Here is a 25,274-nt window from a genome sequence, read left to right on the forward strand (position 1 = left end):
TTACATGTGAAACTTGATTCTTTCCAATAATTTGAATGTTATTTTCATTGCTACGTTGTGGCTACATCTGTGTATAGCCTATTTTAGAAGTCTTTGCAATATCTTTCTAAACTCTGTATTGTCTTTGACACACACAGTGCCATGCATTGCACCACATCTCTACAAAAAAGTATCGTAGCATCAGACTTGTCTGTCTGATGTTGTACATTCATGTGGCTCAAATGCTTGGCATGTAAATTATAGTAATGGCAGTGTGATATAAAAAATAAATAAAAACATGAAAAAAAAATCATTAAAACCCATAAAAACTAAAAGGAATAAACTGTTAAAATAAACTCCTTTAACCCTTAAAATGTGGTCTATTCCTGATTTATGAATGATGTTGGGTCAGTATAACAGAAAAACAGGGCTGTGAGACTAGTCTCAGCTCTATTCCTAGACAGTGCTAATCATGACAAAATTGTTTAAAAATGTGACAATTGATTTTTAGACATGTACAAGTAACACTTATTGTATCTGTACCATAGGGTCTATGGTTCTGTACACTGGTATTTCAAGATTAGGCAGACATTGAATGGGACATTAACACAGCCCCCACACAACCTTGCATCTGGCATTTTCAGTGGCGTGTTGTATTAAAAAGTGCAAATGTTTGCTCAAAAACAAGTTACATCAGTAATTCAGCACTTATTTCAGTGAGCATGATTGGCTGTTGCTAAGTGTATTCATGCTGATGAAAATACCAGGATGTACAGGTCAAACTGGGGTCAAGGAAATGGCCACGCATTACGGTGAAACTGCCCAGCTTGTTCACGGAAAGTCTAAGTGTTTGACAAATTTTGAAAAGATGCAACAAAATTACTGTCTGAGGCAGCAATGTGTCCATAAAATTCAAAGCATCTCTGCAAAATGGCGAGAGTAGACCTCCGGGTGATGTTTGTTCAAAAGTTTCAATTTCTGTTTCTTCTCTTTCAAGGTCAAGGTCAGGTCATCTATGACAACATTCATCAGTTCCTGCAACGCTTGATTAGTCAGACTCATTTTCTGTTCTTCAAATTCCATTTTTGTTATCTTTTCACAGTAGGTCTCTGCAGAGGAACAGCGAAATTTGAAAGGAAATCAGTCATTCTGGTGTTCCATGACCAAATATGGCTGACATTCCTCATTTACCATATATGGATATACCGGTATATATGCAAATTGTCATGATGTTGCATGACCAAATGTGGATCACATTCCTTATTCACCATATATGGATATAGACAAATTATCAGTGACAAAGTGACTTGAATAGTTTGGACTGTGGAAAACATTAGATATATGTATAGTGTTATGATAAAATTGTGGAACCAAATTTCTACATGAAAACATTGCAATTTGTCATGAGGGGGAAATATTTATGAACCCACGTTAGGCCGAGTGCCCTGTGGGACAGTGGCGTAAATTTTGTCACAGTGTCACCACTGATTGGAGTTCAGAATATTACCTGTAGGAAACACAGATGAAAACAGAATCTGACGGAGAAACCTTTGACCATTTTCAACGTCATGATGTTATCATGATGATATGCATGAATTGTACATCTTGCAGCTTACCTCTTGCTTGGATTTCTCTGCCTTGTTGTTCACATTTTATTCTGTCATCAACGTCTATTGTGATGCCACTTGGAAGCAGGAAGACTTCATAGTTCTTGTCCATCATGAAGACGACGACTTGTTCTGCCTGTCCCTTGGTTAGCGTTGGATGGTGTAAAATTGCACTGGTGAATGTACGACGGACGAGGGTACGATTGTCTACCTGTAAGTTGTAACAGATGATATTAGCGTTGGCTCATCCAGGATAGTGTAAAATTGCACTTATAAATGTACGACAGATGAGTGTATGATTGTCTACAACAGAGTTACAACAGATGATGTAAGCGTTAGATGATGTAAAAGTGCAATGGTGAATATACACAAACTACGTCACAATTGACTATCTATAAGTTGTTACAGATGATGTAAATGTCTGAAGGAAAGATTAGCCATTTGAGTGGTGTAATTTTTCCCACCAAAATGTTAGTCAAACATTTTACAAATTTTTGTTTAATTGTTTTGATAATTTTGGACAAACAGACACAACTTTTCAATGGCTACATTTTTTATCAAAATTTTGGGGAAAATCTGAAAACAAGTTGTCTGGATCTGGAAAAAATGTCTGCATTATATTTTTAAAAAGGCGAGAAAAATTGACTTTCAAATTGGCACACAAAAGTTAACCCTTTGAGTGCTGTGTTTTTCCCACCAAAATTTCAGTGCAACATTTTACAAATTCTTATAAACTTTTCTGGAATTTTTCTGATAATTTTGGTCCAAATGAATATAACATTTTATTGGCAACAGATTTTTATCAAAATTTTGGCAAAAAATCTGCCAAAAATTGACTTGGGGCTCAAGTGATTAAAATATGAACATGAGTGCTGACTTACTTGTAATAGTTCACACTTTTAAAATCATTTACAACATAGAATGCCTTACCTTTGTATCAAGTTCTACACTATATGGGCTGGCTGCAATAGCCATGAAATCTAAGAGTCTTTTCAAAGAATTCCTGGTGGTGCTACTCAACATTAACATGTGTAACTTGACTGCTTCCAGCGCCCTATCACACTTGTCATCAGCTAACAGTTCCTGTATGGCTATGTATAATTCAAAAAATTCCTTGGGAAGCAACGGATCTTTCCGGCCTTGGTAGCAGTCCGCCACTGCTTTGAACAGTGCACTCTTCTTGATGAATTCCGTCTCTTCCGAATCGTCATTTTCCAGTGATCCGTTGTCATCCAGTAAACTGGCAACGATCCTTAGACTCTCTGGATGCTGGTCGAGGCAGTTGAGAGCAGCAACTATCCATGGATCACAACCACTTATCATGGAAAAGTGGGAAAGACACAAAAAAGCTAAAGGTAAGGTGACAGGTATAAAATATTTTTGTGCTCATGGGATAAATGATAAACACTGCAGTTGCACCGTATATTACTGTTGTTGGTTTGTTCAAAGTGTTTATCTTATCTTTACCTAATTTTTGGTTCTTATTTAGTTATTACACCAGAAGTGTTTCATCCAAGATGGCATCAACAAGTGGATTTTCCCCCTTTCTCAGAAAATTTAGGGGGTTTCATCAGTTCATGTGTTCTACTTGTATCCCTTAGGTGTGACTAGTACCATTTCATGGGGGGGGGGGGGGGGTGGTTACCCCTTGACATATTTATGGGGGTGTGGGTGGGGAAGGGGAACCCCCATCCTTGCTAGATGAAACACTGTACCAATATGTCATACAGAGGGTAAACATAGCAAGAATCCCAACATATATTACCCTTTTTCCACCTTGGTTTGGCAAAATGGCCATTGATATCTATGGTTATTGTGAACCTGTTAAAAGTGAATGGGGTGACCAATTGCAGCCTCGTTCAGCCTGAACTAGAAAACAGATAATATTGCCAAATTGTATTACAGCTTATGTGTAATCAATATGCGATACACACTCATGTAATGTTGGCAGTGTTTATTGAAAGTTTGCCGTCACAGATAAATCTCAGCTGTAGTTGTAACTTTCTTGAACCTTGCTCACTAAGATTCTTTCCCAGCAATGGTGGTTTTGCTAGAATCAACTACTACAGCTTACTCTTTATCAAAAGAAATTGGATTTTTTTTTTACATTTCAATGAAGCTCAGATGTTGAAATCTTTCAGATTTTGTTGATACTTTACGGAGAGAGAGAGAGAGAGAGAGAGAGAGAGAGAGAGAGAGAGAGAGAGAGAGAGAGACTCTAACCTACCTTTGTGAATTCCTTGTCATGAATGGACTGTCAGCCCTGGCAAATGCATTGGAGATGACAACATTGTGTATATCATCTGGTTTCTGCTTAGTGTCCGTTGATGTGAATTGCAGGACATGATCTAAGAATGACAGGTCCACTATGTGTAGCAACCTTTCAAGAGCAACATCACTCCAAATATGGCTGATGTCTGAGGAATAGATTAAAAAATATTAATTTACTGTGCTTTGTCAAGGATTGTTCACTGTTAAGTTTCATACAGTAAAAAGACAAACATCATTTAAAATTCAAAGAATTTCATTCAATTCAGTGATTTTTCAAGCACTGTTTGCAAGATATGCATTTTACAATAGATTATATTTATATACCATCTAGTTTGGGCAATAAAATCAAAAAAAAATTTTCTGATCCTGGACATGTTTTATTTATTATTTTCATCCTCGGGGCCCTAACCACATTAGAATGAGACTACTGTTTTTAAATGACTTGAAAATGTTTTCTTTATCCTGTATTGCTCGCTGATTTGGACCATGCCTACACACTTTAACAGGTTAAATAATGGGCGCTGCACTTATAACATGATACCCCAACAAAAAAAACCAAAAATGCAGTATTTCCTGCACATACACACTGTGATCAGACCAGAAACAAGCATGATGCCATGAACTTGACTGCACAACACACAATGGCCAACATTTTGTTATTGTAATCTTTATTTTCTCTATCACATGATTGTTTTTTTTTTGAAAATGGCGGGAAATCTAAAATGATGTTAAAACATTTGAATTTACATGCCACTTTCGACACTTGTGAGAGTGTTATACACTTTTTCAGTCTCTTACGGGTCTTATTCAGAGAAAACTCTTGGAAAACTAAGGATATTTTGAGATAGGTTTATTACACATTTGCAGCTATTGTGGCTTTAAGGTCTGATTAAGCATGGTTGAATACTGTCTTACCTGCAGGTGACAAAGACTTGGCAACTGGCTTTGGTGAAGGCTGTGGTGTGTTAGTGGGCACACTGGCAGAATTGTTACGTTCACTTCCATGGAGGATCCGATGAAATAATTCCCCATATGGACTAAATGGATTTGGATTACTGATTACTCTCTCAGCATCCGGTGTCTTCGGTGAAGCCCTGTTAGAAGCAAGGAAAAGAAATATTACATCAAATGGATTAAAATACTGCAGAAATATATAGTACTTCTTTTTCTTATACAACTTATCACTAGATTCACCTTTTAAATTTCAAATAATGCTCTCACTGGTTCAACATTTGCTGTATCTCTTACACAAGTTACAGATACCTTTGTATTAAAGCCCCAATAGCTGCAAATGTTTAATAAACCGATCTCAAAATATCCTTAGTTTTCCAAGAGTTTTCTTTGAATAAGGCCCATTAGAGATTGAAAAAGTGTATAACGCTGCTATGAGTGTCAAAGTGGCATGATAAATTCAAAGGTTTTAATGTCAGTTTAGATTTCTCGCCATTTTCAAAAACTCATCATATGACAGAGAAAATAAAGATTACAATAACAAAATGTTGGCCATCCTGTGTTGTGCATTCAAGTAAATGGCATCATACTTGTTTCTGGTATGATCACGATGTGTATGTGCAGGAAATACTGTTTTTTGTATTTTCCTGTGAGGGCGCCATTTTATGGGTGCGGCACCCGTTTATTGTTAAGCCTGTTAAAACGTGTAGGCATGGTCCAAATCAGCGAGCAGTGATACTTCAATACACGTCCTTCAGTTAGCACATTTACACAAACCAACTTTGGTTTGAAAATAAAATCATAAAAATAATGCATAAAATTAGCAGCTATTGGGGCTTTAACATAGTTATTACAAAGGTGTGCAGCAACTCTTTCTCCTGAATGCTGCCCTCAGTGTTATATCATTGTGTTGTAAACCAGGACAATAAAACGCATGGTTCAATGTAAAAGTCAGTATTACATCTACAATACAGCATTTCTGGACTCCTTAAAGGCCTAGCACCTTGAAACTTTTGATTATTTTTTCACTTTTTTGTTAGTCAATTACCAGGACCTTGTTGTACTGCCCAAAGCATGTTAAAACACCAACTATTTAGCTCGTCAACACGGCATCTATTTGAGTAGATAGTACTGTCAGACCAAAATTCACTTGTCAACAATTACAATGCAGTGTACATGTACAGACTGAGTTGACAAGCTGAATACTGTATATCTCAACATGCTTTAGGGACTAGAACAAGAAACTGTAGAACCCTGCTGAGCCTGTAACCTGATTACAAACTTGAGAAATTTCAGTGACTGTTCTCCACAGCCTTGAATTTCAGAGGCCAGTCCACTTTACATAACAATGTACCGGTATAACTTGCATATATCTGTTGTGAAACTGTATTCTTTTGTTTGGTTATTAACATATGAATAGATTGTTCAAATTACAAAGGAATATCCTTATGGAGAACCCTGGATTCCTTTGCATCAGCCTAACACCATTATGCATAATATGCAAATGACAGCAAATGTTCTTGTATCAAAACAAATCTTCTGAGTCCATGCTATATCAAGTCTGCATAGGGACACAGTTATAACAGCAGTATATTGGAAATAAGTGTGTTACAATGTGAAACCTTTGCAAAAAAACAAGATTGATGTTTTTAGCACAACGTCTTTCTTTTCCATATCCGGTTGGATCATCATGGTACACTTCACATATAAATGGTCCATTTCATATAACATCTTGCATTTTCTCATGAAAAAACAGACACGCAATAGAAAAGAAGGTACAAGGAAACCTATGACTAAATCTTATGGTACTTTACCTGGCTATCTGTTTTTGTCTGGTTATTCCAAAACTGCTTCTTCTCCTCCGCTTAATTTTCGGTGTTTTTTCTTTTGGAGGTGTCACTGGACTGTTGTTATTGTCACAGAATCTGTAAAAGAAGAAATTTCAAATGAATTTCCTCACATGCAGATAAACTTTATCTCCTTTCTCCACTGAGGTTCAAGTTCTTGTCTGCATGATATATTTTAGTTGAAAGTGCATCAGTTATAACACATCTCACACCCCTGGGATGAAGCGGTGTAACTTGTCGGTGACGTAGCTAGCAGGGCGCTTTGTCATTGCCTAGAATCTAAATGGAGTGTTTTGGCATATTTACGAAATTCTGCAAGAACAATTGATAAACACTTCAAAATGATTTAAATATATTCATTCATGCACTATTCAATGAAGAAAATCATGTTATTTTAACAGATATTCGCCTGCCATGTACACCAACAATATAATTGTCATTTGCAACAAAGCATTTGAGATGGAAATTATGGGAGGATATTATAAAATCATTACAGCCTAAACTATTTGATAAGTCATTCAGTCAATGGTCATAAACAATCACAATATGGATGGCTTTTTTTAAATATCAAAATTACAATACTATTGGCTTTGAACTTGAATTTGTAGTATTCTTGGAGAGGGTACATTTATGTAACAATACTTGCCTGTAAAAGTGACTACTGCTGTCTTCAAAAGTCGATTTCTTGGTTTGTCCATGGGAACACGACACACATTCAAATACATGACTCTCCATCAATGCCTACAGCAAACATAAAAGAGAGATGCATGAAAAATGTATCCCTTTTGTTACAAATGGAGAGTGTGGATCTATTTATAGGGAATTTGGGATGAACAGGCTCATCAACCCTAGGGATCGGTACATTTAAAGTCACTGAAAGTTATAGGACCTTTAGGCACTTCAAATGTCAACAAAATCTCTATGACATCAGAAAGTAAATTGTTTTGGCCAAATCCTTGACAGAAAAAAAATCCAGATGTTTCTCTAAATTTTACCGATTGTATGGGTCTCAGCCAACAGAAAGACAAAATTTTCCTACATTCGACCCACCCTAACTTTCACTGAAAGTTTCAGAGGCATGTTACCGGAAACACACACACTTTTTATTTGGCCTCACTGGATTTATGGGCTCTTGAAAAAGATAGAACGTCAAGGTATGAATTAGATAAGTAGATACTGTATGTAGGAAGAAGGCTTGCCATGTACAAAAGAAAAATACATACCCCTAGCAAAACACAAAATCACTAATGGGAAGATGTGAAATTTCCAAGTGTACATGTATAGTATTGTCAAACGGGATTCAACGATTGTTTAGGTTACATTTTTTTTGTGAACAGGGTAGAGGTTGGTCTTGGTGAATATGTATCTTGCTTGAAACATGCCTTTGAGTTTGAAGCAAGCTGTGATTAATACTTGTACAGCACGACAGAGAGCAGAATTTCAACACTGTAGTATTCTGTTCCTTTTCAAAGAGTAAATTGTGCTAGACTTTCACAGGAGAAGATAGAATTCATTTGCATCATCAAACTTGTAATTGTCCAAAGTCTAGAACCACTACTCATTTACAGTGTATGCCACACTCTAACATAGGTTTGGGAGGGAACACACCAAGGAGAGATCCTAGACTAACTTGTCCAGGGTCCATGATTACAAAAAACATATTTTGCTGTAAACAATAGATAAACAATGGGTGGAAAAAGGATGGTGCCATGTTTCCAAAAGTCTCCATGGTGTCTCCAATGGATCAGGTGACACAATTGGCTGATGGTCAGATCATTGGCAGTTCATTAACACTTTCAGCCAATAAACAAAAGGCTACCTTTTAGAGTGATTATAGCAACACAGATGACAATGTCATTTGACACGTCATCTTTTCACATTGAAAGCTTTTACCAGTAATGTATTATATAATTGAGTTAAAGTCACCAGCATACCTAGATCTCCAGACAGGGCGACTCCTTAAAGATTAACTCCATCACAGATTTTTGGAATGGAAAGGCAATCATTGTTTACAATTTAACTCGATCTTTCTTCAGTCTAAATATCTTATTCAGTGTTCACTGTTGGCATTTTGAAGAAAAATATCATTCAGTTTATCAAAACACAGTTTATGGAAGATACTAAGGGGCAGTCTGTTATCGGTAGTTCTCACATTAAAGCTTGTTGACATTAACTGTTTATGCGATTTTAATGCTTTGTTCTCCTCTGAAAATTATGTTCAGTTATTCAGTTTGTGCAGAGATAGAGCAAACAAAAACCTGCCCTTTAATGAGAGAATGGCACTCTCTTGTAGGAGCAACAATTTGCCTTTGTTTGCATACATATTACATTTAGCATGTACAGTGTGCAATCACATACAGGGCTTGACAATTCCTATCGCCCGACGCCCGGGACAAGTGAAATTTACGTTCGGGCAAGTCAAAAATAAAATCTGGTCGCCCGCCGGACAAGTTGTTTATACAACTCATGGCGCAATCAACGCGAACCTAAGTTGCGGTTTGTGCACGTGTCGCCCGATTTGCGTTGTCGTTCACACAAAATAAATGTCAATCACTGACTTTTTAGATACAATTGTGACGTTCTTCTGCGATTCACTTGCCGATTCACACAATGTTGCAATTTGTCGATGATCGACATAATATTGTTTCATCGTCCAATTAAAAAGTCGCTTGAAATTTGGCGTAAACAGCATTTCTTTGTTGTATGCTGACTGCTCCGCCCCAACAAATTAGGTAAACAATTGCAAAACCCAATCATAGTGCTTATCGGCGATCGACCGTGCAGTACTTCGAAATCATTTATGCGGCCTCACGAGGTAGACGAACATTGTTGGCAGATAGTTTGTGGAGTGATCGCTGTAAAAATATGAGTTTTTTACGGTAATATTTCCACTAACGCAAACAAGGCATTGTGCATTTTCTCGAGCCAGAGCGTAATTTCCGCTCTGCAGACCTACGCAAAAATCAAGCAAAGCTGTTGCCGTAAAGAGGTGTGTAGTTTACGACGATGGGCATTGTGTAACTCTGAGAAACGACGTTGTGATGATTTACGACGGCGCCACGAGGGCCAGCGTGAGTGGGATTGTCTGAGAATCGACGACTCGATGTGATGATTAGAACGATGTTTCTGACAAAAGATCTAAACATAAGCGTTATGATGAGGAAAAACGCCGTAGCTGTTTATCTCCCGAAATGGAAAGCACAGTGGCCTTGGTTGAAATATGACGGTTCCAAAATGTTCCGTACGTCGTGTCTCAAATACCCCACCATTGCCAAACCATGGAGGTAGGAAGAGACTACGTCAATGGCCAAACCAAGCGAAATGCTTTTCTTGACGGATGCGACATGTTTCGCGTTGAATCGATAAGGTCTCACGAATTTAGTCAACCGCATTTGGACTGTTTGGCGCATCGCAGATGAGATCGTGACGGGGACAATGATTGTGGAAATTTTGTGGATCCCGCTGAGCCCGATACGGTTTCACTTGCCAACAACCCGATCGCATGCACTCGCAATGCGTGAACCGAATGACGACGACCAGCGACAGAAACTGACCAATTTTTTTACGACGGCATTTATGCTTGCCAAACACGGGAAGCCGATGTATGATATGTACCTTCAATGTTCACATGTACCTGCGTACATGTCTGTGTGTTCCCGGCGTTATACGGCCTCAGCCGTATAACGCCGGGAACACACAGACCGTACACAGGCCTACTTCAATGTAAACTTTTGAGAAAAATCGGCGTCAACATCGGCGAAAATTACCAAAATAAGAAAGCCCTGAAAGCCGCTACGGAATTCGTCGCAAGTATTTTGGTCTTGATTATTACAAATGGAGGACAAGTAAAATTTTTGTGAGGACAAGTGAAATTGAAAATCCACTTGTCCGACGGACAAGTGAACTGGAAAAAAAATTGTCAAGCCCTGTGGCAACCATTTTGAATGTCAAATGTTGGGCAATTTGTTTCTGGTATCAAATTTTGCATGATGTACCCTGAGTTTTGTTCCTGATTTGGTGAGGGTACGGTTGAGTTTCATTGAAGAAACTTTGAGCTTTCACTTTTGAGGAGCATACCCCTGTACTACCTTAATTTGCTGTAGATGACTTTACCTCCTTCAAGCAAAATTAGAATTTAAGAAAAATTAACATATTATTAAAGGGACGATAGCTGTAACATTGATAAGAGATTACATCAGTCACAGTACTTCAAGCCTTTTCAAAAGCAAGATTAAAAAATCAGGGGTCACTTTGCAAATTTTGGTACAGACACAAATTACCCAATATTTTCACAAACTATAAATTGAAAGTGGCCACCATCCCTGAGTTAATTCTGTGGGAACAATAAATTTTTCAATTTTCACAAAAATAAGACTGAAAATTTTATAACACCATGAGTTTCTAAGTGACCCTCCATAAGAAGTCATAAAAAGCTAGTGTAAAAATTTAAGTCTGAAATAGTCCCTGAGATGCATTCTACACTAATCTGAGCAGTATGCCTATGTACTACCTCAGATGCAAGTGATATATGCCATACTTACTATAGTTTACATGCCAATGCATAAACACCTGATGAGGTTGAACTCCACAACAAGCAACTGATGGAATATGCTCTAAACACTAAAGAGACTTCACACAAATGTTAGTTATATATTTCGGTAATTTATTGCACAGCAAAAACTTTGTCATTGTGGAGTTTTTTACAAAAGAGAAGAAAGAAGTATAACCCAGTATTATAATGAATTAACATTCCGAATTAACATAGACTTGATTAAAAAATTCATTCACAACTACAAAGAAACAAAGAATCTGTTATATACCCCCAGTGATCATAAAAACTGATTGGCCATGATATTGACCAATGGGCTGCTTGCTTGTATACATGTTCAAGATTAGCAGTCTTGTCTTTCTGTAAGCCCGGCAATCATAAAATATCAAGCTATTAGTAACATTAACTTGACCCCAATGTGACCTTGCATTGAATTAGTGGATCATACGAACCCCCAAAGTAATTAACACTATCGACCAGCTGTTGACACAAAATCCTGAGCTAATTATACCTCTTTTTGGGAGAGCACATTTTAATTTTTCTCTCACAAAAAAATTCAACTTTCAATACAACATAACATCAAATATAACTTGTAAGTTCACCTATGTTCATGAATAAGTGGGCCATTCTTATCAGAAATTAGTTTCAAATACATAAATTCATAACATGAAATTCAACGGTGAGGCTCAAAAGCTTGGCAGTTACTCTACTATTGCTAAGTAGTACTGCAGGTAAATTTTTTAGAAATATGACTGTAAATAGAATGATAAACAATAAAAGAATACAATTGAACTATCATACACTTTCTACTCTGTTAGTATACATAGCATAGTCAAGATTGGTTGACATAGACCTTATTACACATTAAAAGGCCAGTAGCTGTAACTTTTGATAATTTTTTAACTATTTCTTTGATGTCCATCGCAAGTTTCTGTTCTACATCCTAAAGCATGTTAAAATGCCTTCTATTCAGCATATGAAGTGTCTGTACATGTAAAAGGCAATGATGTTTTTTATATTTGAATTCTAGTCTAAAAAAGAATTCACTTGTCAACCATAGCGCTGATCACAAATGACGTAACTGTTCTCCATCTTTAATATGCATAAATAAATACTTGTCTGCATTTTAGCGTAAACAGCAAAATTTAAACCTGCTAGTGTTAGAATGGCTCAGACTACAAGCTGCAACAACAGCCGCACATTCAACAACAAAATTTGTCCGAACTTTAGGCAGCGTTGTCTGAAGTTGTGTGCATGGAGCTATATTTAGTAACAAACCTGAAATCGCTATCAATGTTACAACAATGCAGTCTATACATGTACATGCTGAATTTACAAGCTGAATACTGTACCTCAACATGCTTTGGGATGTAGAACAAAAATTGTAGTTGACACACAAAAATACCAGTGAAAACAAATCTAAAGTTACAGCCACTGGCTCTTTGTTCACAACCTAGGGAGTTATACTTATAGGGATACTGTACATAGAGACCCCTTAGGAAAATGCTCACTTGTGCATCTCAAAACCTCTGTATCCAAAAATCTTCAGACATGCCAATTTTGCAGCTGTGCATAAGTAGAAGACTTTCTTGACCAACTGATAGTCTTCCCATGGATTTCTCATAGATGGCAGAATGAACAATTTATGGTGGAATCCATACACAAAGGCCGAAACTAAAATTCAAAATAATCTCACTAGAAAACTGACAGTGTCCTGTTGTGGTAAATATAACGCTATAAAACTGTCACAGTTTAAAACGTTCAAATGTTGCATTCTGCTGCTAAAGTTTTAGACAGAAAATTTTAAAAATCTGTGTGAAATTTAATTCAATAGAAATACATTCAATTGTAAGAAAGGAGAAGAAAATCTTGAGAAAAATACTTACAAAAGGAAAATTGGATTTAGTAAGAAAAGAAATGTGAACAAATTTATATGCTAAAATCAATAAAATTTTAGTCCTGAAGTGGACTAGACTTATCTTGTTTGACTGACAGTTAAAGTGTTATAGGTGGTAAAAATCACTTGAAAATAGATACAAAGTATTTATTTGAGTGAATCTGATACACATATGGTGCGACTTTCTTGGCTGATGTGTGAGAGAGAGAGAGAGAGAGAGAGAGAGATAAAATGAGTATAATGTTACCGATATCATGGTAGATTTATGTGTGTCATTGTTTAGTTATAAAATATTAGGCAAGATTAAGATACATTGATAAAATTTCACCAATATCATAATATGCATGTGCATAGAAATATATGAAAAACATTTTCTAACTCAAAATATTTGAGTAAATGTTTTTGGTCAAAGTACATACACACATTAATGGCAATTTGATGATAAAATGTGATGATTCTTGCTCATCAGAGATTATTAAGTCCATTTTGTGAGAACAGCAATTTATCCAAATATCATGAAAGATGTATTATTGATAAATGACTATCTAATTTGTAAATGCGGCAAGTAGAAGAATCTTAATCCCTTTACTGAAATCAACTGTGACTTCTTTTTGCTGCTTTGGAAGCAGGATGGCTGACGAGTTTGACATTTTTAAGCTTCCAGAAGCCAGAGATATGTATTTTGTGATATGTATTCTGTGTGTATTACAAAGGTAACAGCTAAATGGTAACATACTGTGAAAAGAAGCATATTTGATTATGTTCTGGCATAAAATGAGATATTCTTTGCCGGATTCAAATTTTTTCCTATATACAATAGTACACCTTGCTTATACAGTAGTTCTGTATAGCTGATCTTGTGTCACTGATTAGCTCACAAGGTCAGCAGAACTGTGAAAAGAATTAGTCCAGACATAAAATTTAAGTTTCCCTGTAAATGGTGATACTTGTAAAGAATACGTTTTCCTTTAAAAACCTATGCATTTCCTTGGTTACCCTGCATGAAATTGAAATCTATTAACAGTGCTTTGCATGATTAGAGCTCAAAGTCTTTTGAATAGTCAGCTATAAGATTTCTTATACCTGATGATGATTACTTTAAGGCACAAGAAAAGTCGACAAACTGAAAGGTACATACAGATATGATAATCATGTTGAAACACGATTAACTTGATATTTACATGTGAAACTTGTTTCATGTGTGCTTCTGAGGTTTTGACTGTCCACGCCCCTCCAAGTAAACTAATTCTTTCCGACAACTTAAATGTTATTTCATTGATACCTTGTGGCTACAACTGTGCATAGCCCATTTTCAAAGTCTCTGCAATATCTTTCCATACTCTGTTTTGTCTTTGACACACACAATGCCACGCATTGCACATACATCTCTACAAAAGAGTATTGTACTAACATCTGACTTGTCTATCTGATGTTGTACATTCATGTGGCTCAGATGCATGGCATGTAAAATGATAATAATGGCAGTGTGATATAAAATAAAATTAAAAAAAATCATTAATAACACATAGAAACTAAAAGGAATACATTGTTAAAACACAGTCTTTTAAAATAAACTCCTTTAACCTTTAAAATGTGGTCTATTCCTGATTTATGAATGATGTTGGGTCAGTATAACAGAAAAACAGGGCTGTGAGACTAGTCTCAGCTCTATTCCTAGACAGTGCTAATCATGACAAAATTGTTTAAAAATGTGACAATTGATATTTTAGACATGTACAAGTAACACTTATTGTATCTGTACCATAGGGTCTATGGTTCTGTACACTGGTATTTCAAGACTAGGCAGACATTGAATGGGACATTAACACAGCCCCCACACAACCTTGCATCTCGCATTTTCGGTGGTGTGTCGTATTAAAAAGTGCAAATGTTTGCTTAAAAACAAGTTACATCAGTAATTCAGCACTTATTTCAGTGAGCATGATTGGCTGTTGCTAAGTGTATTCATGCTGATGAAAATACCAGGATGTACAGGTCAAACTGGGGTCAAGAAAATGGCCACGCATTACGGTGAAACTGCCCAGCTTGTTCACGGAAAGTCTAAGTGTTTGACAAATTTTGAAAAGATGCAACAAAATTGCTGTCTGAGGCAGCAATGTGTCCATAAAATTCAAAGCATCTCAGCAAAATGGCGAGAGTAGACCTCCGGGTGATGTTTGTTCAAAAGTTTCAATTTCTGTTTCTTCTCTTTCAAGGTCAAGGTCAGGTCATCTATGACAACATTCATCAGTTCCTGCAACGCTTGATTAGTCAGACTCATTTTCTGTTCTTCAAATTCCATTTTTGTTATCTTTTCACAGTAGGTCTCTGCAGAGAAACAGTGAAATTTGAAAGGAAATCAGTCATTCTGGTGTTCCATGACCAAATATGGCTGACATTCCTCATTTACCATATATGGATATACCGGTATATATGCAAATTGTCATGACGTTGCATGACCAAATGTGGATCACATTCCTTATTCACCATATACGGTATGGATATAGACAAATTATCAGTGACAAAGTGACTTGAATAGTTGGGACTGTGGAAAACATTAGATATATGTATAATGTTATGATAAAATTGTGGAACCAAATTTCTACATGAAAACATTGCAATTTGTCATGAGGGGGAAATATTTATGAACCCACGTTAGGCTGAGTGCCCTGTGGGACAGTGTCGTAAATTTTGTCACTCACAGTGTCACCACTGATTGGAGTGTGCAGAATATTACCTGTGGGAAACACAGATGAAAACAGAATCTGACGGAGAAACCTTTGACCATTTTCAACGTCATGATGTTATTATGATGATATGCATGAATTGTACATCTTGCAGCTTACCTCTGGCTTGGATTTCTCTGCCTTGTTGTTCACATTTTATTCTGTCATCAACGTCTATTGTGATGCCACTTGGAAGCAGGAAGACTTCAAAGTTCTTGTCCATCATGAAGACGACAACTTGTTCTGCCTGTCCCTTGGTTAGCGTTGGATGGTGTAAAATTGCACTGGTGAATGTACGACGGACTAGTGTACGATTGTCTACCTGTAAGTTGCAACAGATGATATTAGAGTTGGATGGTGTAAAATTTCACGGGTGAATAAACAACAAATTATGTCTGCAAAAGAAGGATTAGCCCATTGAGTGGTGTAAATTTTCCCACCAAAACGTAAGTCAAATATTTTACCATTTGTTATTAATTTTTATTAAATTGTTTTGATAATTTTGGACAAACAGATATAACTCTTCAATGGTTACATTTTTTATCAAAATTTTGGGGGAAATCTGAAAAAATGTCTGCATTATATTTTTAAAAAGGCGAGAAAAATTGACTTTCAAATTGGCACTCAACCCTTTGAGTGCTGTATTTTTCCCACCAAAAGTTCAGTGCAACATTTTACCAATTTTTATGAACTTTTCTGGAATTTTTCTGCTAATTTTTTGGTCCAAATGAACATAAAATTTCATTGGCCACAGATTTTTATCAAAATTTTGGCAAAAAATCTGCCAAAAATTGACCTGGCACTCAAGTGGTTAAAAATATGAACATGAGTGCTGACTTACTTGTAATAGTTCACACTTTCAAAATCATTGACAATATAGAATGCCTTACCTTTCTATCAAGTTCTACACTATACGGGCTGGCTGCAATAGCCATGAAATCTAAGAGTCTTTTCAAAGAATTCCTGGTGGTGCTACTCAACATTAACATGTGTAACTTGACTGCTTCCAGCGCCCTCTCACACTTGTCATTAGCTAACAGTTCCTGTATGGCTATATATAATTCAAAAAATTCCTTTGGTAGCAATGGATCTTTCCGGCCTTGATAGCAGTCAACCACTGCTTTGAACAGAGCACTCTTCTTGATGAATTCCGTCTCTTCCGAGTCATCATTTTCCAGTGATCCGTTGTCGTCTAGCAAGCTGGCAACGATCCTTAGACTCTCCGGATGCTGGTCGAGGCAGTTGAGAGCAGCAACTATCCATGGATCGCTACCACTTAACATGGAAAAGAGGGAAAGATACACAAAAAGCTAAAGGTAAGGTGACAGGTATAAAATATTTTTGTGCTCATGGGATAAATGATAAACACTGCAGTTGCACTGTGTATTACTGTTGTTGGGTTGTTCTAAGTGTTTATCTTATCTTTACCCAATTTTGGTTCTTATTATACCAGAAGTGTTTCATCCAAGATGGCATCAACAAGGGGATTTTCCCTTTATCAGAAAATTTAGGGGGATTTCACCAGTTTGTGTGTTCTACTTGTATCCTCTAAGGTGTGACTAGTACCATTTCATGGGGGGGGGGGGGGGGGGGTTACCCCTTGACATATTTATGGGGGTGTGGGTGGGGAAGGGGAACCCCCATCCTTGCTAGATGAAACACTGTACCAATATGTCATACAGAGGGTAAACATAGCAAGAATCCCAACATATATTACCCCTTTTTCCACCTTGGTTTGGCAAAATGGCCATTGATATCTATGGTTATTGTGAACCTGTTAAAAGTGAATGGGTGACCAATTGCATCCTCGTTCAGCCTGAACTAGAAAAAAGATAATATTGCCAAATTGTATTACAGCTTATGTATAATCAATATGCTATACACAGTCATGTAATGTTGCAGTGTTTATTGAAAGTTTGCCGTCACTGATAAATCTCAGCTGTAGAGTGTAAATTTTCTTAAACCTCAGTCACGAGACTTCTTTCCCAGCAATGGTGGATTTGCTAGAATCAACAACTATAGCTTACTCTTTATCAAAAGAAAGTGGATTTTTTTACATTTCAATGAAGCTCACTGGAACCTTCAGATGTTGAAATCTTTCAGATTTTGTTGATACTTTGCGGACAGGAGAGAGGAGAGAGAGAGAGAGAGAGAGAGAGAGAGGAGAGAGAGAGAGAGAGACCTCTAACCTACCTTTGTGAATTCCTTGTCATGAATGGACTGTCAGCCCTGGCAAATGCATTGGAGATGACAACATTGTGTATATCATCTGGTTTTTGCTTGGTGTTCGTTGATGTGAATTGCAGGACATGATCTAAGAATGACAGGTCCACTATGTGAAGCAACCTTTCAAGAGCAACATCACTCCAAATATGGCTGATATCTGAGGAATTGAGTAAAAAATATTAATTTACTGTGCTTTGTCAAGGGTTGTTCACTGTTAAGTTTCATACAGTAAAAAGCCAAACATCATTTAAAATTCAAAGAATTTCATTCAATTCTGTGATTTTCAAAGACCATTTGCAAGATATCCATTTTACAAAACATTATTATATACCATCTAGTTGGGCCAATAAAATCAGAAAAAAATTTTCTGGTCCTCGACATGTTTTATACATTATTTTCATCTTCAGGACCCTAAGCACATTAGCATGAGACTACTGTAATAGCCATGATTTTTAAATGACTTGAAAATGTTTTCTTTATCCTTTATTGCTCGCTGATTTGAACCATGTCTACACGTTTTAACAGGTCAAATAATAAATGGGTGCTGCACTCATAACATGGTGCCGCAGCAAAAAAACCCCCAAAATGCAGTATATCCTGCACATATACACTCTGATCAGACCAGAAACAAGCATGATGCCATATAATTGACTGCACAACACACAATGGCCAACATTTTGTTATTGTAATCTTTATTTTCTCTGTCACATGATTGTTTTTTTGAAAATGGCGGGAAATCTAAAATGATTTTCAAACGTTTGAATTTACATGCCACTTTCGACAGTGTTATACGCTTTTTCAGTCTTTAACTTATTCAAAGAAAACTCTGGGAAAACTGAGGATATTTTGAGATCGGTTTATTACACATTTGCAGCTATTGCGGCTTTAGGGTCAGATTTAGCATGGTTGAATACTGTCTTACCTGCAGGTGACAAAGACTTGGCAACTGGCTTTGGTGAAGGCTGTGGTGTGTCAGTGCGCACACTGGCAGAATTGTTACGTTCACTTCCATGGAGGATCCGATGAAATAATTCCCCATATGGACTAAATGGATTTGGATTACTGATTACTCTCTCAGCATCCGGTGTTTTAGGTGAAGCCCTGTTAGAAGTAAGGAAGAGAAATATTACATGAAAACGGACAGAAATGCTACAGAAAATATGTACTTCTTTTTCTTATATGATTCACCTTTTCATTTACCTATTAATTTCAACTGACACACTCATTGATCCATTACAAAAAATGGCTAGTTCTTCAAACATTTGCTCTATGTCTTACAGATTTGTATTGATATTGCAAAGCTATGCAGCAACTATGTCTGCTAAATGCTGCCCTCAGTGTTGTAAACCATGACAATAAAACACATGGTTCAATGTAAACAGTCAACATGACATCTACCATACACCATTTCTAGACTCCTAAAAGGGCTAAGAGCTGAAACTTTTGATATTTTTTTCACTTTTTGTAAGTCAATTGCCAAGTTTGTGTTCTACTCCCCAAAGCATGTTGAAACACCCAGTATGTAGCTTGTCAACACAGCATCTGTATATGTGTTATCATTTACATAGTAGTCCAAACCAGAAGTCACTTGTGGGCAACAACAATGCAGTAACATGTACGTGGATGGCTGAGTTGACAAGCTGAATACCATGCATCTCAACATTGTTTGGGGAGTTGAACAAAAAGATCATTATGATAGAAGCAATTGACCGCCGAACACCTGCTTGCTGTTCTTATACACAAGGTGTAAAAATTTATTGTTCCTGCTGAGAAATACGACAGCAAATATTGCAATGTGAATTTCTTACTATCTTCCTCGCAATGGTTTTGCATCTGTGTTTATTTTTCAGGGCACTGGACCATTTCTGACGATTTTAGTAACAAAGAATCAGTTCACACTCATCGTGGGAACACATTGCAAAGACGTTCACAAAATTTTCATCACATTCATCACATTACCGTAATCCCCGTTTCAAAGACGTAGGAAATGTATAATGATTTGTTTATCTTGAAAAATCCCGAACTGAAGCCTCTAAATACAAAATGATTTTTCTTCTGAACAACTTCCCGACAACTTTACAATCACACTCTGGTCATCACATGGCGGTTGTATAACCGTACATGTGCTGCTGCCAATGGAGAATCAAAAGACTTCAAATCAACAGTCAAAACGTACGGAAAAAGTATCAATATCCAAGCAATGTAAAACAATAATTTTGATAAGGTCAATTTATTGTATGTTATAAAAAATCTCCAGACCACTCGGAACAGCGTAAGATTATGATTTCACTCATTCGAATACTACACTTGCACGGTAGGGTAAAAATATGGGAACTCAGATCGTTATATACTGCTTTCCGTCAAACGAGTCCGCTTATCTAAAGACGGCAAAAATGGTAAAAAGACGGTAAAATGACCATAATTATTATTGCTTGTCTCTGTAAATTTTGCCGACTATTCGTTAGTAGTTGTCGAATTTCTTGAGTTTGTCCGAAAACTATTTCAGTGAATGACGCAAGTTTCAAGACACCCGAGTGCGAACGCAATATCGATATTGGGATAGCAAAATCAGTCACAGACAATCGAGGAAGAACATAAGAGTCTATTAATCTGCGATTTTATTCATCCTAGGTTACCATGAAAGTAAAAAAGGTAATGTTGTGCCCTGGTTGGAAAGAAAAGTTGATTAAGTTTTCAAAAAAAACGTCAGCTAATACTCGAACAATTTAGTAAAAAATAGCGTCAATGACACTGTAGCTCCCATCCTGGACTATTTAGTGTTTGTTCTCTGGTCAGATATTTGAACATGTGTGAAAGGGATAAAGTGCATGAAGTGAAAATACTTAATGTAATGTACTGGAGACAGTGAAATATGTTTAATGTATTTATATTAAAGAATATAAAATGGAAAAAATACAGAATTAGAAATATCGTATACTGTGATACAACCATTAACTAAACAAGTCATTGACAATGACAGTCCCCACCTGTAATAGGAGTATTAGTCTTGATGGGGCAGGGAAATGTGGTCATTAAGAAGTATCACTGGAGTGTATATGTTGAGATCTATGGGCAAATAGGTCTATGTCGTTGTTCCCAATTTGAAACACATGAGGCATGTCTAAGTTATGGTTCTAAATCGGGAAAAAAGATCAGACCTTTAGCAGTATTGGCCAGCCAAGAAATACATATGCGCATAATAAATGAGGTACAAGATGTGACATCTTAAGGTCTAATATCCTATCAAAATTGGAGGGTATAGAACTTGTGGTTACTGAGATATGCATATATATGTATAATCAAGGTCAAAGGTCATTGAGGTTACATGACATTTTGAAAAAAAAAATTATATTGCTAATTAATCCCTATATGCCAAAAAATCAGACCTCTAGCTCTATTCACTTGCCAAGAATTAGATGTGTGCAAAATTAATGAGGTAAAGCATGTGTTGTCATAAGGTCTCCCATCCTACTAAATACAAAGGACATAGCACTTGTAGTTACTTATTTATTGACATAAACATATATTTTAGGTAAAAGGTCATCAAGGTCACATGACATTTGGTCAAAAAATTTCTCTCCTATAGTTATCCCTATATACCAAAAATCAGACATCCAGCTCTATTGGCTTGCTCAGAATGAGATATGTGCATAATTAATGAGCTACAATATGTGGCATCATAAGGTGTCCAATCATACCAGATATGAAGGGTGTAGCACTTGTGGTTACTGAGTTATGGACAAATATGTATATTTGAGGTCAAAGGGCACCAAGGTCTCATTACATTTGTCAAAAAAAATTCTCTCCTATAGTTATCTCTATATGTCAAAAATCAGACCTCTGGCTCTATTGGCTTGCTCAAAATTAGATATGCACATAATTAATGAGGTACAATATGTGGCATCATAAGGTGTCCCATCATACTATACATGAAAGGGTGTAGCACTTGTGGTTACTGAGTTATGGACAAATATGTATATTTGAGGTCAAAGGTCACCGAAGTCATGTCACATTTTGTCAAAAAAATTGTATTGCTAGGTTATCCCTATATACCAAATATAGTTATCAAAACAAACCACCAATTGTATGAAACATGGGCCTAAATACAGACAGACTGACATTCACAGACTGGCACAGAGTGATGACATTGACCCCAAGTGTGCCTTGGCCCATGGAGAGTGATAAAGATATAACAAAAAGCTGAATGTAATGATAAAATAGTTAAGTATATAGGCCTACAGACACTGAGGGTGAATATGTTACAGCAATTTGATTAGTTTCTTTTCGTTTTCTACTTCTGTGATAATTTTTAAGACAATCAAACTGCAAGGTAGTTTTAATATTTAATTGACATAATTAAATTTAATATTTAATATTAATTATTTTATATAATTTAATTGACATACATGTTATCTTTTACAAGCACACAGCAAACTGTTCTTGATTTTTCATTTACAATATTTGACATAGACTGAAATACATAACATGCAACCAATATTTACATTTTGCCCATGCACCAGATACATGGAGAGATTTCAACATGCAATCATTAACTCAGAAACCCTATAGGGAAAAGTAAACATTGTTTTCTTCCAGAACAGCTGGTATATCCACATCTGGAGCAACTTACAAACTTAACCAATTACACAAGGATGATGACACAAGAGATAAAGTTAAACTGTGGTGAACTTGACTATTCCTTTCAAATCCTTACCTAACTTGATTGACATCCTAAACTAAAATACACTGCATGTTTAATGGCACACAAAACAAAGATTGATGAGGAACATCTTTTTATCCGATACATTGTACATTCTTTTTTTCCACTATCCCCCTTTCTTTTTGACAAACCTTCTGTGGCTGATTTTTTTATTGACATTTGTTTGGATTTTTTTCAAAATCTGCCAGGACTCCCCCCCCCCCTCCATCACTCTTTAACATTGAAAAAAAACTTTGAATATATTTGTTGGAAACCAAACCTGCTGAAATCACCTCAGCTATGTTTTCTCATTATTTTTTACCACATTTCAACACCAAATACAGTTTACCATTTCAAATGCTTACTGAATCACAACATTATCTTAAACATAGGGCCAATGTCCCTGAAGCTACTATAGACATGGATACAAAATTAAGTATTTCCTGACTGTATGAAATCATCTCACTAAGGTCATCCTAGGGACCTGTTAACCAAATATTAAAGCTGTCTGACCAGCGGTTTTGAAAAAATAGCGTCAATGACACTGTAGCTCCCATCCTGGACTATTTAGTGTTTGTTCTCTGGTCAGATATTTGAACATGTGTGAAAGGGATAAAGTGCATGAAGTGAAAATACTTAAATGAAATGTACTGGAGACAGTGAAATATGTTTAATGTAATTATTCAGAATATAAAATGGAAAAAATACAGAATTAGATATATCGAATACTGTGATACAACCATTAAATCAACAAGTCATTTACAATGACATAGTCCCCACTTGTAATAGGAGTATTAGTCTTGATGGGGCAGGAAAATGTGGTCATTAAGAAGTATCACTGGAGTGTATATGTTGAGATCTATGGGCACATAGGTCTATGTCGTTGTTCCCAATTTGAAACACATGAGGCATGTCTAAGTTATGGTTCTAAATCGGGAAAAAAGATCAGACCTCTAGCAGTATTGGCCAGCCAAGAAATACATATGCGCATTATAAATGAGGTACAAGATGTGACATCTTAAGGTCTAATATCCTATCAAAATTGGAGGGTATAGAACTTGTGGTTACTGAAATATGCATATATATGTATAATCAAGGTCAAAGGTCATCGAGGTCACATGACATTTTGAAAAAAAAAATTATATTGCTAATTAATCCCTATATGCCAAAAAATCAGATCTCTAGCTCTATTCGCTTGCCCAGAATTAGATGTGTACATAATTAATGAGGTAAAGCCTGTGTTGTCATAAGGTCTCCCATCCTACTAAATACAAAGGACATAGCACTTGTGGTTACTTATTTATTGAAATAAACATATATTTTAGGTAAAAGGTCATCGAGGTCACATGACATTTAGTCAAAAAATTTCTCTCCTATAGTTATCCCTATATACCAAAAATCAGACATCAAGCTCTATTGGCTCGCTCAGAATGAGATATGCGCATAATTATTGAGGTACAGTATGTGGCGTCATAAGGTGTCAAATCATACCAAACATGAAGGGTGTAGTACTTGTGGTTACCGAGTTATGGAAAAATATGTATATTTGAGGTCAAAGGTCACCGAGGTCACGTGACATTTTGTCAAAAAAATTGTTTTGCTAAGTTATCCCTATATACCAAAAATCAGACCTCTAGCTCTATTGGCTCGCTCAAAATTAGATATGTGCATAATTAATGAGGTACAATATGTGGCATCATAAGCTGTCCCATCATACCATACATGAAGGGTGTAGCACTTGTGGTTACTGAGTTATGGACAAATATGTATATTTGAGGTCAAAGGTCACCGAGGTCACGTGACATTTTGTCAAAAAAATTGTATTGCTAAGTTATCCCTATATACCAAAAATCAGACCTCTAGCTCTATTGGCTCGCTCAAAATTAGATATGCGCATAAGTAATGAGGTACAATATGTGGCGTCATAAGGTGTCCCATCATACCATACATGAAGGCTGTAGCACTTGTGGTTACTGAGTTATGGACAAATATGTATATTTGAGGTCAAAGGTCACCGAGGTCACGTGACATTTGTCAAAAAATTGTTTTGCTAAGTTATCCCCATATACCAAAAATCAGACCTCTAGCTCTATTGGCTCGCTCAAAAATAGATATGCCCATAATAATGAGGTACAATATGTGGCGTCATAAGGTGTCCCATCATACCATACATGAAGGCTGTAGCACTTGTGGTTACTGAGTTATGTACAAATATGTATATTTGAGGTCAAAGGTCACCGAGGTCACGTGACATTTTGTCAAAAAAATTGTTTTGCTAAGTTATCCCTATATACCAAAAATCAGACCTCTAGCTCTATTGGCTGGCTCAAAATTAGATATGTGCATAATTAATGAGGTACAATATGTGGCGTCATAAGCTGTCCCATCATACCATATATGAAGGGTGGTAGCACTTGTGGTTACTGAGTTATGGACAAATATGTATATTTGAGATCAAAGGTCATCAAGGTCACATGACATTTTGTCAAAATATCCGAGATATCTGCGTGAACGGATGGACT

The 25,274-nt window shown here is 36.4% G+C and overlaps 1 protein-coding gene across 3 annotated transcripts in view; it reads right to left on the bottom strand.

Annotated features, from left to right (window-relative positions):
* Positions 1-302: 302 nt before the first annotated feature.
* Positions 303-25,274, bottom strand: part of LOC139115224 (DEP domain-containing protein 7-like) — a 42,400-nt gene continuing 17,428 nt past the window's right edge. The window contains exons 3-9 of one of the 3 annotated variants that reach the window (XM_070677182.1): positions 7,302-7,396; positions 6,623-6,733; positions 4,773-4,951; positions 3,814-4,003; positions 2,517-2,901; positions 1,596-1,797; positions 304-1,088 (exon numbers count right to left, since the gene is read on the bottom strand). In XM_070677182.1, coding sequence (XP_070533283.1) covers positions 892-1,088; positions 1,596-1,797; positions 2,517-2,901; positions 3,814-4,003; positions 4,773-4,951; positions 6,623-6,733; positions 7,302-7,396 — 1,359 coding nt within the window. In that variant the 3' untranslated portion in view covers positions 304-891. Of the gene's footprint in view, positions 1,089-1,595; positions 1,798-2,516; positions 2,902-3,813; positions 4,004-4,772; positions 4,952-6,622; positions 6,734-7,301; positions 7,397-11,297; positions 15,430-15,947; positions 16,150-16,717; positions 17,103-18,020; positions 18,211-18,975; positions 19,155-25,274 lie in introns of those variants that run through there. The other 2 variants (XM_070677200.1, XM_070677190.1) reach the window with 2 other exon arrangements.

The sequence above is a fragment of the Ptychodera flava genome, chromosome 2 (genome assembly GCF_041260155.1).
Source record: "Ptychodera flava strain L36383 chromosome 2, AS_Pfla_20210202, whole genome shotgun sequence".
Taxonomy (NCBI): Eukaryota; Metazoa; Hemichordata; class Enteropneusta; family Ptychoderidae; genus Ptychodera; species Ptychodera flava.